At 33.1% G+C, this 18,115-nt stretch overlaps 2 protein-coding genes across 5 annotated transcripts in view; both read right to left on the bottom strand.

Moving 5' to 3' along the window:
• The window catches only part of LOC129954180 (uncharacterized), a 169,465-nt gene that overhangs the window by 30,369 nt on the left and 120,981 nt on the right, over window positions 1-18,115 (bottom strand). The gene's annotated exons all lie outside the window — the stretch shown is intronic.
• On the bottom strand, window positions 648-15,911 carry LOC129954184 (uncharacterized). Its single transcript, XM_056067925.1, has 4 exons — window positions 15,443-15,911; window positions 5,626-6,112; window positions 839-1,038; window positions 648-783 (listed from the first exon to the last, which is right to left on the bottom strand). The coding sequence occupies exons 2-4, from the start codon at window positions 5,828-5,830 to the stop codon at window positions 682-684; spliced, it is 507 nt and encodes a 168-aa protein (XP_055923900.1). The 5' UTR covers window positions 5,831-6,112; window positions 15,443-15,911; the 3' UTR covers window positions 648-681.

The following is an 18,115-nucleotide window of genomic DNA, read 5'->3' as shown; positions in this document are numbered from 1 at the left end:
AATAATAATTTTAATAAAATTTTAGGCTTAACGATAAATTTGCTCTGGATTATAATTAAGTACCAAGAACATATATAATATATTAAAACCTATTTTAAACCCATATATAATATAGATGACGTGTTGAATTTTAATTTAATAAAACACGAACAAAAAAATACCGCAATATAGCGAGCGTCATAATAGTATGTATGTCGCTTCGTTTACCTTCTTTGACGATTTTCTCGTAAATTTTATACGTGGCATCGCAATCATTGAGAATCTTATTGCGACTTATTAGATTTGCATCAAGACTTTTCGATCGCATTCGGAAGTTCTCTTGTGGATCGTTCATTGGTGACGTGCAGGCACTAGTGGAAGATTCATGAGATTTCCGCGGCCATATATGAACCTTTTTTCCGAAATGCTTTAACATCTCCTGAATTGAATGATGGTGGTGATGAGATTTATGAGTCTTTGGTGAAGACTCATCGGTGCTTATGCTTTTAACAAAACTAGTGTTATCAAACCTATTTCGGTAACACGGACTTGGTATTCCATTTTCATCTGTTTGTGAAGTTTTATAATCATCCAGTACATATGCTACTCCCACCCGATGAAATATGGAATTAATTGAAGGGCGTTCGTCTCGTCGTGATTGGCAAGCACCTGTGTGAGTGAAATACTGAGCACTTCCTTCGTTTATGTCATCGAGATCATGAGGGAAAAAACCCGCTGGTGTTGGAGGAGATTCGCAGCTTTCGCTTCGAGTATATCTGCGAATACTCTGGAAAAGGGGGAAGGCTGTTGTCAATCAAAATATCAAATGAAACTATGCACTATTTTTTATTGTGTTTACATTGTAAAAGCCAGGGCTATTACTTCTTTCAAAGCAGTTTCGTCGCGATGAAGCCGAGCCGCGTCGACAACTGCCACCGCCATAACTTTCATAGGAACTGCGACAATATGTTGAATTGGAAGATGGCGAGCTTCTGTTATGATTTGATCCATAACCTGGCACTGGTTGCGGTAGTGAAGTCAACTTTTCTGGAACTTTATCTATAAATAAACAAACAACGGAAAGACCAACAATATTTTTGTTTGAAATTTATTTTTTCAAGATTTTTTAAATACTTTTTAAAATTTCAAAATATTTAGATACCTATTCTTTCAATTATGGTTGTTACGAATGTTAGGCTTGTAGATATGCATATTTTAAAAAAAAATTAAAAATTAACATATGGGTACGTAAAATTACTAGTGCAGTACATTGAATATATATTTTACGATTTAGCTATGAAATATTTCTAAGGCTTTGATCAGTAAGGAAAACCTGTTCGAAAGATTCATTTTTGGTTTATAAAACCCTTCTCTTTTTAGTTATATAAAATAAAATTTCTGCAAAGTCGCTTTTTTACGTTTAAAACAAACTAACTCAAATGAAATAAAAAAACATTTACAGTTGCTTCCAAAATTGAGCGTACACTCAATATTGAGAGTAAGTTATTTATTTTTCATATTTAAGATGCAATGTTTTTGGTAAAACCTTTTTAATTTCTATTCTTTATTATTTTATTCTTGTGAACACATAAAAAGACATTACCTAAACAATAAACAAAAGATAATATTAAAAAAAAGACTTCATTATCTCAATATTTCATCGCACAAAATTAAGCGTACACTTTGTATTTCTGGCTTCTTAAATCAAGTTTTTAAAAAATGCACTACTATATTTACTAGTTTTTGTAATTAAATTTAAAAACAATGTTCGCCGCAGAAATAATTTTCGTTTCAATATTCCTTTCCTCATTTGTTGTGGAAATGGCAGAGAAAAGAAACCGACATTGCTACAAGACAATTAATTAAACTACATTTAAAAAATAAATCTTTATGTGAAATTTTCGAAATCGTTGGCCTAACACATTCAACGGTCCAAAAAATACTTAACAAATATCGGTGTGAACAAACCTGGAAGAGGACGAAAAAAATCTTTTCTCAGCAAGACGAACGAATAATTTTTAAAAATTTTGAGGTAAACCTCAAAACAAGTGTACCAAACATGGCGGCCGAAATGGAGACACTTATTGAAAGATCAGTTTCAAGCGAAACTGTTCGTCGCGTTCTTCGGAGGAATGATTTTAACGGCAGAGTTGCTCGGAAAAAACTTCTTATTTCCAAAATTAATATGCGAAAACGTCTTGAGTTTGATAAAAGCACCTCACCATATCCCAAAGTTACTGGACCGATGTTTTGTTCTTGGACATGACCAAAATTAACTTATTTTGGTCTGACTTAAAGCAAATTTTTTGGAGAAAGCCCAATTCTGAGTTCAAGACAGAAAATGTGCTTGCCACTGTTAAGCATGGGAGAGGAAATGTTATGTTATGGGGGTCAATGGTGGCAAATGGGACTGGGAACTTTGAATTTATTGACACAATCATGGACAAGTGGAGATTTTTGGACGTTCTTAAAAGAAATATGCGTCAGTCTGCAGAAAAACTGAATTTATAAGCAACCTTTTACTGCCAACAAGATAACGATCCAAAACACACATCGTTTTTTTGTGAAGGAATGGTTGTTGTATAATGCCAGAAACCAGCACAAGACCCCACCTCTGCAATTAAACCTCAATCCCACCGATCATTTGTGGGAAAATTTAATTTGTATTATTTTTGTTGTTTTGTCCTTTTGTGTATTAAATAAAAGAAAATTAAAAACAAAATTCCAAAAACATAACATTTTAATAATTTAAAACAGCAAAACACTTTTTTTTTACTGGTGTACGCTCAATTTTGACAGTAACTGTAAATATCAGTTTCCTAAGTTATTTAAAATAATACAATTTATACATAACTATAAAATATGACAAAAGGGCGCCAAAACTTAAAAAGTCATACATTATATTACAAATCGAAAGTTATATTTATTTGAACGCAAACAAAGATCGTAGACTTAAAATAAAATTAAATTTAATTTAAAACTCAAATTATTCATTAACTTTTAAATTTTTAATGAAATGAAAATGCCTAATGTTTTGCTTTGGTAGATTATGATGTACATATATGTTACGTACATGTAAAGGGTGTCCCAAAATTAACGCAAGATATGAATTTGCCGCCATTTGTGCAGTGAAGTGTTGGCAACCCTGAAAAAAGGCAATTTGACAGCTAACAGTATAGGGTTATTAAAAATGGAGCGTTACACGATAGAACAACGTGTCTCCATTATTAAAGAATATTTGAAAAATAGTGAAAGCTTGGCGGCTGCAGTTCAAAAATTTCATACAAAATATGGTGGGAATAGTGTTTTAACTTCGTCAACTGTAAAGAGATTAATTGAAAAATTCATGGAGATTGGATCCGTTGGAGACGCCAAACACACTGGTCGTCCAAAAACAAGCCGTTCAAATGTGAATGTCGAAGCAGTGCGTGAGAGTGTTGCTGGCAATCCAGGAACCTCAATTCGACGTCGTGGACAAGAATTGCAAATTTCAAAAACCTCTCTACAGCGTATACTCACCAATTAACACAACAATTGAAGCCTAATGACCATGGACAGAGAAGAGAGTTCGTTGAATGGATTATTGAACATCAACAAATGGACCCTGATTTTTCGAGCAAAATCATCCTAAGCGATGAAGCACATTTTCATCTTGATGGCCGCATTTGGGGTTCGGAGAACCCACATGTGATTGTCGAAAAACAAGTGCATCCAGAACGCGTGACTGTATGGTGTGGATTTTGGGCTGGAGGCATAATTGGGCCATATTTTTTTTGAAAATGATGCTTTTCAAGCAGTGACTGTTACTGGTGCTCGATATCGCGACATGATTACACAGTTCTTTCTGCCAAAATTGGATGATATTGATGTGTCCAATATGTGGTTTCAACAAGACGGTGCCACATGTCATACAGCCCGTGAAACAATTCAATTGCTGCATGAGACATTTCCAGGTCGTGTACTCTCTCGTTTCGTTGATTAAAATTGGCCTCCTAGATCGTGTGATTTAACACCATTAGACTTCTTTTTATGGGGTTATTTGAAATCACAAGTCTATGTCAACAAGCCCACAACCACCCGTGCATTAAAGGAGGAGATTCAACGCTGCATCAACGAAATTCAGCCACATTTATGCAGAATGTCATGAAAAATTTCAACGCATGTGCAGGCCATGTACTTTACGAGTCAATAAAAATATAACTATCAAAAGACTAAAAAGGGCGTTTTCTATTTTCAAATCTTGCGTTAATTTTGGGACACCCATTATAAATAAAATCATCGAAATGTCACGACTACGAGTAGAGTTTAAGAATAAGAATCAATGGCAGAGTTTTATATTTTTCAACTAGTCCAGCAACTAAATTTCCATAAGGATTTTATTGGGGGGAACAAATTCTGACAGCTACAACTTCTCAAACTTAATGTCTTTTTGCAGTATGCTCTTTATCAGATTCTTATAAATAAGGTTTTACATTTGAAGAAGTAGGTAGGTAGGTAAAAATGTGATTTTCAGCCAGGGTCTCCAATTCCTTACTATTAATTTTTTGTGTCCATAATTTCACATTTCTTATAATAATGGTCCAATCCAGATCAGATCAAGAAGATAAAACTGCTCGGATCATCATATTATAAATAATATTATTTGACGTGTTGCTCTTCAAACATTTTGTTAAAGATGTTTTTTTTTTCTTCTTTTTTTAAGGAAAATGTTAAATGGGTATTTTTTCAAATTAAAATATTTTGTTACAAAATTCTACCATTTTTTTTTCAATTACAAAACATCGATATTGATGCAAAATAAATAAATATTAAGCTTTTGAAAATGGTAATGTGAAAAGATATTTTTTTGTTGATAGAACTGAAAGTTATAACAAACTCTTCAAGACAAAATGTCAACTGGGGCGTTTTTCACCACACACTTTTCACTTTGCAACTTTTCAATTGTTATTTTTAATTTTGAATTATTTACCAAAGAGCATAGATTAAGCTGTTGTAAAATAATTTATACAAAAAAATTAATCATTTTGAAGAATATATTGAAAACGACCAAACGTGACCAAAGAATAGCGAAACTAGAAATTTACTTCCATATCGGAAGTGATTTTTTTCCCAGAAAAAGAGTTTTCGATCAACAAGAAGTGTTGTGTAAAACAGGAACTAAACTTCTTAATGAAACGAAAATTATAATCTTTATAAAAAAGGCAACAAAATAAACAACAAATCTTTAGGTAACAACTTTAGCATTAAAAAAAAAACCTTTTTATTTTTTACAACCTCCAAGAAGGCTATAATTTTATTATTTTTTTTGATCGACACATTTTTTATTTTTTACTCTTTTTTTTAATTCATATTCGATGTTATAGTAAACACTATCTAAGAAAGTTGTATTAACTTTTTAACCAAGTTTTGAAAAATTGAAGTTCTTTGCAATAGGCCCTTGGTGTCAATAAGAAAAAATATTTTTGGACTACTTAAATAGATCGACGCATTGAACATTATTTCGCTTTGTTGTTGTAAAGCAATAATAAATAGATGATCTAATCTGGATCAGGTGGGAAATAAAACAAGGCTAATGTGGTAATGAAAAGCATACCTTAGTTATTCTATATTAGAATCTCTTTATTAAAGAATTATATAATCACTCACCATGAGACCAATGTGGAGACTTTGGAGATTTTGACGAACTCGACGACGAATCTGATCCCAAACTGCTTATTAGTGCAAGATCTCTATTTGGATCGTTACTAGAAATTCCGTAGTTATGTTTGTTTTTGGAAGATGATTCCCATAAATCTTCACTGACTTTATTTTCGGCAGCATGTTGTCGATAGAGGTGTGTTATTCCATGCATTTTAAGTTTGCTGATTTTTCATTATTTTAAAATAAACCAAGTCAACAACTTTATCTTGAATTTCACTTAACATAGACAAGTCATATTTTTGTATTTTTTGTATTCTCTGAAAGTTATGAAAATCTGCAAATAATTGCACTCACAACCTGTGGGTATATATGAATGTTTGCAGTTATAATCCACAAAAGCCCCAAATCGTGACTACATACCTACATGATATCGACAATGACAACGAATATTGATGATGTGGTATGCTGTAGTATTTCTGCTTGGTTGAATGGCCTGAAATTAAGTCAAGTCGTAAAAAAGGAAAGAAAATAATGCTTTATTTACAAAATATTTATATTGTGTAGATGCAGGTAGTAGAAGAGGAAAGGAAATGACTTTTTTCGTTTGGAAACACTACATAGCACGATTTGTAAACAATCATCCTTCACTATATAAATTTTCAATTCTACATATTTATTACTTGCATTATTGAATTCTTAATTAAGTCAAATATAAATTCTTTCTAAAAAGCAATATTTCAAAGTTTAGTGCAAGTTTTGTCACACTAAGTTTTTTTCACTCACGTCATAACTTTAAGGTTAAAAAACAATATAGGCATTATGGAATGAGAATAAATGATAGATAACTATATACATACTTAAAAATATTTCAAAATTTAATATCATACTTGGTTTCAAAAGCTTCAATTTCGTTTTTATTCAACTTTCAATTACATTTAACCTTAATTGAAATGAACAAACTACTGACTCAAATCGAATATGATAGCATTTTCACAAACGATCAAAACTGACGAGTACTTTGGGAGTCAAAAATAAACAATCAAAAAGTAATTCAGAATAACGATTAAAAATTAAACGTTTAGGTTAATGTCGTTATTGCTTCGTGTTGATTTAAACAAAACAAAAATGTTACCTAGAAGTTCATAAATGTAAATTTCTTAAAATAAAAATCAGAAAATCTTTATCATAACGCACTCATAATTTATTAATTTTTTTGAATTGTATTTTCTACATAGGATTGTTTTATATACATTTATTGAGGTGGAGGCCTGATTGATATTTTCTATACACAATAGATACAAAAATAAGACAAACTTCACTGCACCGATGGCAGACATCACGTGTGCTGGCTTGGAATAGTTGCCTTGGTTTACGATTTGAAAAGAAAATTAAATGTAAGTACAAGTACATTCATTCATTGCTTTTGTAGTTCAAGTTGCTTGAAGTTTTGAAATTTCCTTTTTAGATAAAATATGAATGAAATAAAAATATTTTTTATTTAGAATTGACTAAAATTGTATGATGAATTTACTAAGGAAAGAACTTATTTTGTATTGGTGCCTACCTAATAAACCTAATCAAATAATTGTATCGCCAAATTCTTTCATCGAAAAAGCGATGATTTTAATAACTCATTTGTAAATGTACGAACTCATTTAAAATATTCTAGCACCTGTCTTAAAACTCGGATGTTCAAAGCTATGGTCTCTATAGAAATAATTTAATTTAATGTAGATTAGGTTAGGTTAGGTTATAGTGGCTGTCCAAGATGGAAACGGACACACTTAGGCCAGTTTAATGGCCCATTGTGATACCACATGAATCTTGCTTCCTCCTAAGCTCAATGGAACCAGCTTGAGTCCCTTACGAAACGTGAGAGGCTGATTAAACCGATATGATTTAGATCGTTAAAGAAGAATTCTCCTAGGTGATCCTTGCGTTTTCGAGCTAGAGCAGGGCATGTGCAGAGACGATGAAGAACCGTTTTTTCCTCTTCCTCGTCCATACAGCTTCTGCAAAAGTCATTTGAGAATACGCCTAGTCTCGTGGCGTGCTTTCCTATGAGACAGTGTGCGGTTATGACACCTATTATCGAGCTTATATGCGATCTGCTTAAAGAGAGCAAGCACCTTGAACGTTTTAAATCCAGTGTTGGCCAGATGTTTTTTGTGGCTTGACACGTGGTGATGTTGTTCCACCTGGTGCCTGCCCTCCTCACAGCGTCTTGCATTAGCAACAGTTTACAAGTAGCGATTGGTATGCCACTACTTGCCAAACGTGGTAGGATGGGCTGTACTGTACCATTCCTGGCGAGTTCATCTGCCTTACAGTTACCTGGAATGTCTCTATGGCCCGGCACCCAGCGAAGGTGAATATTAAACTGTTGCGCCATCTCCATTAGACACGATCGATAGTTATGGACTGTTATAGAGTTTGTAGAGACAGAGTCCAGAGATTTGATAGCGGCCTGGCTGTCAGAGAAAATACGGATATCAGATGTTGATATCACGTTTTCTTTGAGCCAAGACAAGACTTCTTTTATCGCCAAAAGTTCCGCCTGGAACACGCTACAATGATTAGGAAGGCGGAATGAGAGACTTAATTTCAGTCGTTCAGAGTACACACCTCCACAACCCCTTCTTTGGTTTTTGACCCATCTGTGTAAAAATGGATTGTTTCATCCTCCAAGAATGTCCTGTCCTCCCAAAAAGATCTGGTAGGTATAGAAATCTGGAAGTTTCTGTCGAATTGTAGTTGGGGGATGGTGTAGTCTGTGTGCTTTGGAATTGATTCTAAGTACCTTAGAATTACGGAGTGGCCAAAGTTGTTATTAGTCCACTGCGACGAAGCATTGAGGCGAATAGCAGAGCTTGCAGCTATTTGTTTGCTAAATATATCAAGAGGTGTAAGGTAAAGCAAGGTGTCCAGTGCCGCAGACGGGGTAGTGCGAAGCTATCCGCTTTTACATAGGCAGGCTGAACTTTGGACTTTATTTAACTTATCCCTGTTTATACCTTTCTCTAAAGCAGTCCACTATACTGCCACACCGTACGTTAAAATCGGTCTGATTACCGATGTGTATAGCCAATGCGTGATTCCCCCATTTATTATCAATAGCTTTTTTGCAAGAAAAGAGAGCTACAGTAGCTTTTTTGACTCTTTCCTGTACGTTGCGTTTCCAATTTAGTTTTTTTGTCTAAGACAAGACCCAGGTATTAAGCCTCGTCTGAGAATTTTAATTGGATTCCTTTAATATAAGGAGGGTTGACAAATGGAATTTTGTATCTCCCCGAAAATAAGACAAGATCGGTTGTGTGGGTTAACACCCAGTCCACACCGATCAGCCCAAAGTATTAGTCTGTCCAAGGCATTTTGTAAGGGTTCTTTAAGGATATTAAGATGCTTAACTGCTATAGCAACGTCGTCCGCATAACCTATCACTCTGAAACCCTCCGCATCCAGACTAGTTAGGATTTCATTCACCACTAGATTCCAGAGGAGAGGGGATAGAACACCACCTTGCAGTGTCCCTCTACTAACGAATCGTCTGGTAGAAGAGTTACCCGGTTTTGAGTTAATTATTCTGCTAGTAAGCATTAAATGAATTAACTCCCGAAGCGAACTCTATACATTTAGAGATGTCAGTGCAGATGTGATTGCAGATGTGTCCACGTTGTTAAAGGCACCTTCGATGTCAAGGAAAGCAACCATAGTGAACTCTTTATGATGGAGGGAATATTCGATGGTGCGTTCTAAAGTGTGTAACGCTGTTTCCACCGATTTACCTTTACAGTAGGCATGTTGATACGAAGACAGAAGTCTTGTATCGATACGTGCCCTTAAATAGATATCAATCAATCTTTACCTGCTTTAGGTATAAAAACAACTTTAACTTCTCTCCATGCCGAGGGAACATGGACCAGGTAATGACAGCTGGTAAAAATTGTCTCAAGGATTGGTGCAATTATATCAGAAGCCTTTTATAAAAAAATTGTTTCGGAACAGAATTTCAATTCCATGTCGATTACGGTAATAGTGTTTGGGCAATTTTAATCTAATAATGCAATTTGTGTTCTCTTCAAAAACGGCAGTGATTGTATAAAGATATTTCAAATAAAAAGATAGTTAAACGATTTAAATTAAATGTATACATACATATGTACATACGCACAACAATTGTATACAAAAGTATTTGCAAAATAATTGTAGCAAACTAAATTGTAATGAACATAGTAATAACTTCTCGAAACAGAACATGAGAATTCCACAAAATTCATTAGTTTTTGTTTCATAGATTCGGCACGTGGTAAATATATCACTTGATTTGCACAAAATATATAACATAGTTCGCAGACAATAGTTTGATTCTACTGTTACTGCCTACAGAAAGCATTGTTTTAATAGCTTCTTGGTATAAGTTTAATTAGTAAATTATATTTATTAAGTATATTTAATAAAATATTAGATCTTACAACATTTTAAACATTCTGAAATTTAATCTAGTTTTATAAGAAGTATAAACCAAATAAAAATATTTTAATAGTTAACCTTCTTAAAATGGAAAACTATAAATTTTTAAACCGATGGTTTAAGATACTTTAACTTCAAATAAATACAAAAAAAGTTGATTTTTACAATGTCACTTTGCTTTTAATTATTTGTGCGAAATCGATGTCAATTTCTTGACCCTTTGTTGCAAAATGCCAAATTATCGTTTCCGAGTTGCATCACCTGGCTAGTCGTGCTATAAATTCTGTTACAAAACTTCAAGACCTTGTTGCTCAAAACATCTAGTTGGTTTTTTTATTTTTATAAATAACAACATTATTAATAAATAAAATAAATAAATTGGGTGGCGCAACATTCCGTTGTGAACCAGGGCCTAGTGACTTACAACTCTCAACCATTCCTGTGTGCGAGCACTGTTGTCAGGAATAGAAGGGACCTAAAATTTTGGGCCGAATCCGAACAGCTAATTTGAGAAAGCACTTTTTAATGGAAAGAATTACTCTTGAAGGATTTGTCAATTCCTCGCAAGAGGCAGTACCCGCGAAAATTAATTTTTGAACCTTGCATGACAGTCTAACGCACTAACCATCATGCCACGAGTACTGGCTAATAACATTATTAAACAATGAATAAATGACAATTTAAGTTTCGCTTCTGAAAATATGGAGTGATGCGGTAATGGCTGAATCACAAACACGCTTCAGCTTCGGCCTCTTTCGAGGTTGCTTTGAATGACATTTCTATTATTTCATCCCTCCAAAGAGCAAATGTTTTGTTTATTGACATTTTTTTTACAGCTGTTGAGCTGTCAGACAAAGCAAATGTTCAGATAATTGAACTAGAGCTTCCGTTTGGAACCACATTACGTTCTTTTCCTTACGATTGTCAAACGAAACGTGAGGTCGAAGCTCCATTGTGATAGCATGAATTGAATTTTCTTATGGTTGAACTTGTAAACGTCAGGTGAAGCCGAAGCTGGAGCGTGTTTGTGATTAATTCATAAATAAAATAGAATCGCAAAAATTGCCTAACATAGGTAAGGAATAAATTCTGGTAAAGTTTTCTTGTTTTCAAAACCACTGAATACCGGGAATCGGGTTCTCTCGGGAACCAATATCAATAAAAATTCTTCGAAAGAGAAAGATATATTCGCAATATCTATTTCAATACTGATTAAGGAGTATCTACATATATCTAAATTAAGAACTAAAAAGTGCTTTCATATAGCATGTTTCATAGATACTATCTTTCCTAGTCTATAGCAATAATTTGGTATATTCTTTTTGAAGGATGTTTTGTTTTTGTTTTGGTATCATTAAGCATAATTTACATACATTATAATTTAAAAATATATTGGTGCCAACAAAATATTTTTCATTACTCGATTTTTTTTAATTATCGGCCTACGAGTTGTATTCCAAGACGTTAAAACTCAATATATCGGCGTAAACTAAACAAATGACAATATTTATAGAATTTTTTTTAAAGACAAAATATCATTTCCCATTTGATGTCAATATTGTTCTTCTACGTCATAGCTTTCGCACATTATAAACAGTTATTCAAGCTTTAATATCTTGACTTTTCGATGGATGTGTTTGTGAATAGTGCATAAGCTAAACATCACCTTCCATTTGATATCAAAATTATTCGTGCACACTTGGCAAGAACAAAAAACTTAAAACAGCTTTAAATTTAATAACAAACAAACAGAAAAAGTATTATATTTGTATAACAAATTAAAAGCAAAAGCTCAAACTCAATTTTAAAATAGAGTGGTAGATCGTATTCTTTTTTGATGTGAGCAAACAAAACAGCTCTTCTATATATCTGCATTTGTGTCTGTGCTTATTTTTCTTAATTCCTGATATAAATGTTGGCCTTGATAAAGTTTAGTGTTTATACACTAAGTTGGCGACTGTTTTTTTTTGTTTTGTTTTACTTTTAATTACATTTGTTTTAATAACAAGGTATCAAAGTTATAATTAAATAAAGTGTATAAGTAAATTAAATAATTTGTTTTGAAATACCAACTGTTTCTACGAACTTAGACCCTAAATGCCCCAGCATTCTCGGTAAGCGGACGAAACGGTTTGAGGTGCGTGGGTGGCAGGTTCGGGGGCCACCAAGCCCTCACATTACATTTTCGTTGAAATTATGAACGGTATGTGTATCATCAAACAGTTCTTGTAGAACAATCACAATCAATATTTTAACCGTTTATGCTTTAGAGAAATAGCCAGCTGCGTTAATCCATTGAACAATTCAACCACAGTACTCGCGCTCATCAGTAAACCAAAGGCGGCGTATGATGAGCTCATTAAATTTTGATCTTGAACGCGATTGGGGAACTTAACGAAGAAGTTTCCCGGTATAACACTTCAAAAAATGAATTGACATGGCAGAATTTTATGTCATTACTTTTTGCGCAGACTTATTACTTAGATTTTTTGTAAACAGCAGAACTGGGCTATTTTTACATTTTTATTTTTGTGTGATTTCACTTTTTTCAAAAATCCTTTAATAAAAATAAAGCTTAGTTGAATTCAGGGCAATTCTGAAGAACCCTATCAGGAAATCCGTTTGTAATGTATAATTGAATGAAATTTTCCACTACGAACGCATTTAACATTACTTTATATTTTTGAATATTAAACTATACCAAATACATAAAAAGTAGGCGGATAATACTTGCCTTAAAATACCACGCCCCTAGAGTGGGTCGAAAACCGACTGAGATTGTTTCGGTAAAAAGAGGGAACTGCCAGAACTTGGGCGATGCAAATAAATGGTTAGTTAATTCTTCAATTTTTGTTTTGTAAAAAAGTGGCCATTGTGATGGTCTTAATCACAAAAGAGGTTTCTACCTCTTATGACTGATACTTCTGCCCCAGTGTGCAAGGTTAATGTTTTTATTCTTATTTTATCGCTATTTTCATAAACAATGGACTATTCCGCTTGTCAAACAATTTGAAAGCATTCTAGGAATTCTTATCAGTTTATCATTGAGCCCAATATCGGACGTACTGTAAAGTACATATTCTTTTTTAAGTCGCTCTACAGAATTTGATTATTGAACCAAGGATTTATGATTTAAAACTCTCAATCATTCCTATAAGCAAGTAATTTCAGAGATGTAGGGGACCTACAGTTTTTATGCTGAATCCGGATGGCGAATTAGAGAAATCACTTTTCATGACACGTATTACCCTTAAAGGATTTGTTATTTCCTTGCAAGATTGAACCTCTGGCCTCTGACACGACAGTCCTACGAATGCTTAAATAAATAAATAAGGTGGTTCATCAGTTCGTTGTTAACTAATCATAGTGACTTACATTACAACTCTAAACCATTCTTGTGTGCAAGTAATGTTCTCAGAGATGAAATGCTTTATTAGAATTAATATTTCGGATTCATTGGAAATGTGCAGACATTTAAAATCATTGTGCATTTGTATCTCCTTTCTATTTCTATTCCAGTTTCATAAACTTGCTCGCATTTTGTTTAATAATGCGCAGGTTCAGCCAACAAAAGGAATTCATTTGCAGTCAACTTCATTCTTTGAACGTAAATTTTGACCAAAGTGACTAGTTAGTTATTTAAGCGTCATGAATTTCAAATTCAGAACTTTACTTCGCAAATCTCTACTTTAAGTTCATAGCAAAAAAAGTACCAACAAAATTACTGTCTTCAAAACACTCCCCAGGCAAGCTACAAGTCCAACACGATTTGTATTTTTTATTTTATTTTTTCTTTTCCAAATTGACAAGGAAGCCTTTTACAGAAAGAATTAAATAAAGTTGTGCAGAAACTAAATAAATTATAGATTAATAAAGTTCAGCTTTCAGTTGAACGAAAAAAACATTATCAACTGTCATTTTGATAGAAGTAGACTTGACTTGATAGTTAGGGAGATTTTCTTGACTAACTTTCCAGTCAACTTTCCATTAAAGTTGAGTTAATTGTAAGGTAGGAAGATACTAGAAACTTGCCTAACTTTCAAGTCCCTTATGTCATCTGAACCTGCCCAATTAAAAAGAAATTCTTATATCTTAAAGAAATTGGGTCGCGCAACGGTCCGTTGAGAACTTGGGCCTATTGACTTACAACTTTCAACCATTCCTGTGTGCGAGTACTGTTGTCAGGGATGGAAGCGAGCTACAGTTTTAAGCCAAATTCTAACGGCTAACTGAAAAAGCATTTTTCATGACAAGAATTACTCATGGAGAATTTGTGAATTCCTCGCAAGAGACAGTATCCGTGAACAAAAACTTTAGATGGCACAGGCTGGCATTAAACCCAAGAACTCTCACATGAAAATCCAACGCATTAACCACCATGCCACGGATACTTAAGAAATACTACAAAATAATCGAAATTACAAAAACGGGACTTAATCATAACATAACATAACATCTCTTTTCTTTTGAGCAACCACGGCCAGACTAAAAGCTCCTGTTAATAACATCTATGCAATTTAAAAAAAAAATGTAATTCGAAAGAGTTTTGAAATAAACACGTTTCAGTACCTTTGATCCACAATGTTATCACAATAACTATAAGTAATACTAAACTTTGAAAACAGAGTACCTAATTAAATGCTTTTCTCCGTCATACACTTTTGGGACAACATTTTTGATCTAGTAGGGTTTAGTGTTATGGTGTGGTATATATTTTATTAAAATTAATTTCATTGCTTGAGTTTATATTCAAAAATATTTTTTTGCAAATTTAAGTTTTTCAAAAAGAGGACAGGAATTTTCTTAGCGACGATTAAGATTTAATATCTTCAGAATGTATGAACTGTACATACATGTATTATATGGAACACTTTGCATTGGCCTACAAAATTAATTTTATTCAACAAACGACAGCTCACTTGCGTACACAGCATCTCAGTCTTTTTAAATGATGTACTTGTTATGTCAAAACAAGAAAAGATAATTGCATTCAAGTACTTTAGATTTGTTCCGGAGTAAATGTACATAGATTTTGATGCGACTTTAAAAAATAGATATAAAAATTCAAGTTCCCTTTCTAATTATATCTAACTGTAATTAAAAACTCTTATGAGTACTACGCACCCACAATTTTGAATTAAGAACTTCGAGACTTATAACTGCGCACTTATTTTCGACCTGGTTGCGATGGAATTAGTTCACTACTCCTGTGTAAAAATTTAAATTACAAAAGAAAAACATGACTAAGAGAATGAGAAAAATGTTAAATGTCAACAATAAATAGAACTACAACCCTTTTTAATAAAAATAAAAATTCTTGCTCGCGGATTTATATAGGATATTATTTCTTTACCTTAAAATTCCAGGCATGTAACTAAGGAGAGCAAAGAATAATATTTAAACATCTTGAAGCAAGCTGAAACAACAACCAGTACGAGTCATGGAAATTGATTCGAGTTATGTAGGTTAGAAAATCCGTTGAATGTTGAACTTGAACCACTTTTAAACACTTTTTCTTTCTTTCTTTCTGCTAAATCTAGTATTTGTATGTGTATGCTTTTAAAATTAAAAAACAAAATTTAAAGATGAATGTTGTATATCCATTTTAATCCATTGCTTTTTATTTCGTTGTAAAAACTAAACTTTTTCAACGTTTGTTTTTTAAAGAACCACTGACGAATTAATTAAAATTAATTCATTTATTTGTATTGTTTTAGGTATTTATTTGTTGTGATTTAAAACAGTAACAAACACGTGTAAATCTGAGGTATCACTGCGAGTGGCGTCTAAACTAGCCGGCGGATGAAAGTAAACTGAAGAATTGAAAAAATAGAAATACTACTACTGCGCTGTGCTGCATAAAACACAAACACACCCTCTAGGTTTGTGTTTAGCGATTGACAACAAGCTTGCCAGATTGAGCTATTTATCGGAAACTGGGCTATTTTTTTTCTCCAACATTTCCGACAGAAAACTAAGTATAATAATTTGACAGAAATCTTATTCTGGGTCATATTTTCCTTTGAATTAATAAAAAATGATACAAATGGAACATTTTGTTACAAGTCATTTAAGTTACGGTTTTTTTTTAAATAAGTTCTATGCAAGCAAAAAGATTAATTTGTTTGCATTGAAATTGGGCTATTATCTGGGGTACTTCTGCAACGCCGATTTTGAGCTATTAATATTACTTCAAACATGGCAACCCTGTTTGACGATGGTGTGGTGTGATTCAAAACAAAAAGCAATGATAAAAGAAAACAAAAACAGAAAGATAAAGATAAAGGGAATGCCCGTGTCATACTTATTCTCATAAAGAAGCGAGTGATAAATAAGTTTTTTTTTTTTTTAATTTTGTATTTAATGAACTATGTATAAACATATGTATGTATATGTACATGACAATTTGTTTATTTTTATAAAAAGGTAGGTTGTTTATTTTTTTGTTTTTATGGAAAGGTAGGTATGTGGAAATAAACAAGAAAACGGAAAAGATAACCACTTTAAAGCGGGTTGTAGCAACTCGAAAAACTTACTATGAGCAAACTTGGTACGCGTGCGAATGCGAACCATGTTCAAGTTGATTTTCAATGTGATAGGGTTGTTATGACAGGCTGTGGAAGTACTTTTTCCCACAGCCATACAAAAACAAAATTTTCATGCCTTACAACAAAACTGAAGCAAGTAGATTGAACTGAAGCCCTCAGGATACAAATTGTTACCACTGAAAATACGCGTTTACACTTGCTTATAAAAACAATTTGTATCTAAATAGCAATTATTCTCATCGAAATGAATAAAAGATTCAACAGAAATTCAAATAAAGACTCCATTATATTAAGATATAAATCCTTCGTAAGTATCACCCTGTTAACTCATTTGTTTACATTTTTATAACTATTTATTTGTTCGGTCGATGAATATATGTGCATTCCAATAACAATATGTGACTTGTTTTCACGCAATCTAATAAGTTTTGCTAGCAAACGTCACGCACACATTGAATGAACACACAAATCAGCTGTTCGCTTTAGCTTATGTCATCGAGTCTTATTTTTAAAAATAAAATTTTCGAATGGCAACATTCTAATTTGTCATGTCAAGTATAATTGTCTCCAGAGATGTCAGAAATGCGATTTTTTTTATTTACTACATTTGTTACGTCTGCTATATAAATGAGGTAGTTAATGTAGTTAAATGTAGTTAACCTAGTTAAATGTAGCAGACGTAGTGGTAGACGTCAAAACGTAGTTTGAAATGTCCATTCAACCACCAAATTGACAAATTGCATCGAAAAGATACATTTTTTGCACAACCTGAACCATATGAAGACTTTAGCAGCTACAGATACTGATAAAAAGATAACAACACATATTAAGCAATATTATTGTTTGATGACGATTTCGTCCAGTCAATAGAAGAAGAAACTGATCAACAAGTGTCAAGATGATGCAACCATCGTCTCTGAAGCTGTAGATTTGTGGCTACAGCTGCGATTGCCAGAAAAATATGATTGCTTTTTGATCGCAAGGAAAGAAATGGCACTCTCCATCGATGCAATAGCGGCATATAGCTTGGATCCAAGATATCTTGGCAAAAATTCATTCATTTTATTGAAATTTTCTCAGCTAGAGAACTAAATGATTACGATAAATTCCTCAAAGATCAGGGCATTTTTGCTTCATTAAATAAAAAGCTAAGAGAAAGTAGTGATAGTGATACTGGCGATGGCAAAGGTGGTGGAAGTGAAGTTTAGCTACCAAAAACTTACTGGAGTCTGACATCCAGACAGAATTCAGGCATATCAAGATATGCTATTCCTTTATTAAGTATTCCAGCGTCATCAGCAGCAATAGAGAGGATGTTCTCGCAGTGGTCGTTCGTCCATACGAAAATTCGGAACAGTCTTAACCAAGAACATTCCCAAAAATTGATAGATATACACTATACTCTTAAAATGAACGACAAAAATGAAACAGATGATTATTAAATTTGCATTTTTCTTTCATAAAACTTCGAATTCTTT

This window comes from Eupeodes corollae, chromosome 1 (assembly GCF_945859685.1).
Source record: "Eupeodes corollae chromosome 1, idEupCoro1.1, whole genome shotgun sequence".
NCBI classification, from domain to species: domain Eukaryota; kingdom Metazoa; phylum Arthropoda; class Insecta; order Diptera; family Syrphidae; genus Eupeodes; species Eupeodes corollae.
Note: the sequence above shows the minus strand (reverse complement) of the source record. Positions and strands in the feature narration are given on the sequence as shown.

Bases quoted from the DNA above. Each gene is read 5' to 3' on its own strand.
- LOC129954184 (XM_056067925.1), bottom strand. From the start codon at position 5,830: ATGCATGGAATAACACACCTCTATCGACAACATGCTGCCGAAAATAAA. The intron at 1,039-5,625 runs GTGAGTGATTAT...GTTTATTTATAG, and splicing joins GTCTCCACATTGGTCTCATG to ATAAAGTTCCAGAAAAGTTG. The intron at 784-838 runs GTAAACACAATA...GATTGACAACAG, and splicing joins ATAGCCCTGGCTTTTACAAT to CCTTCCCCCTTTTCCAGAGT.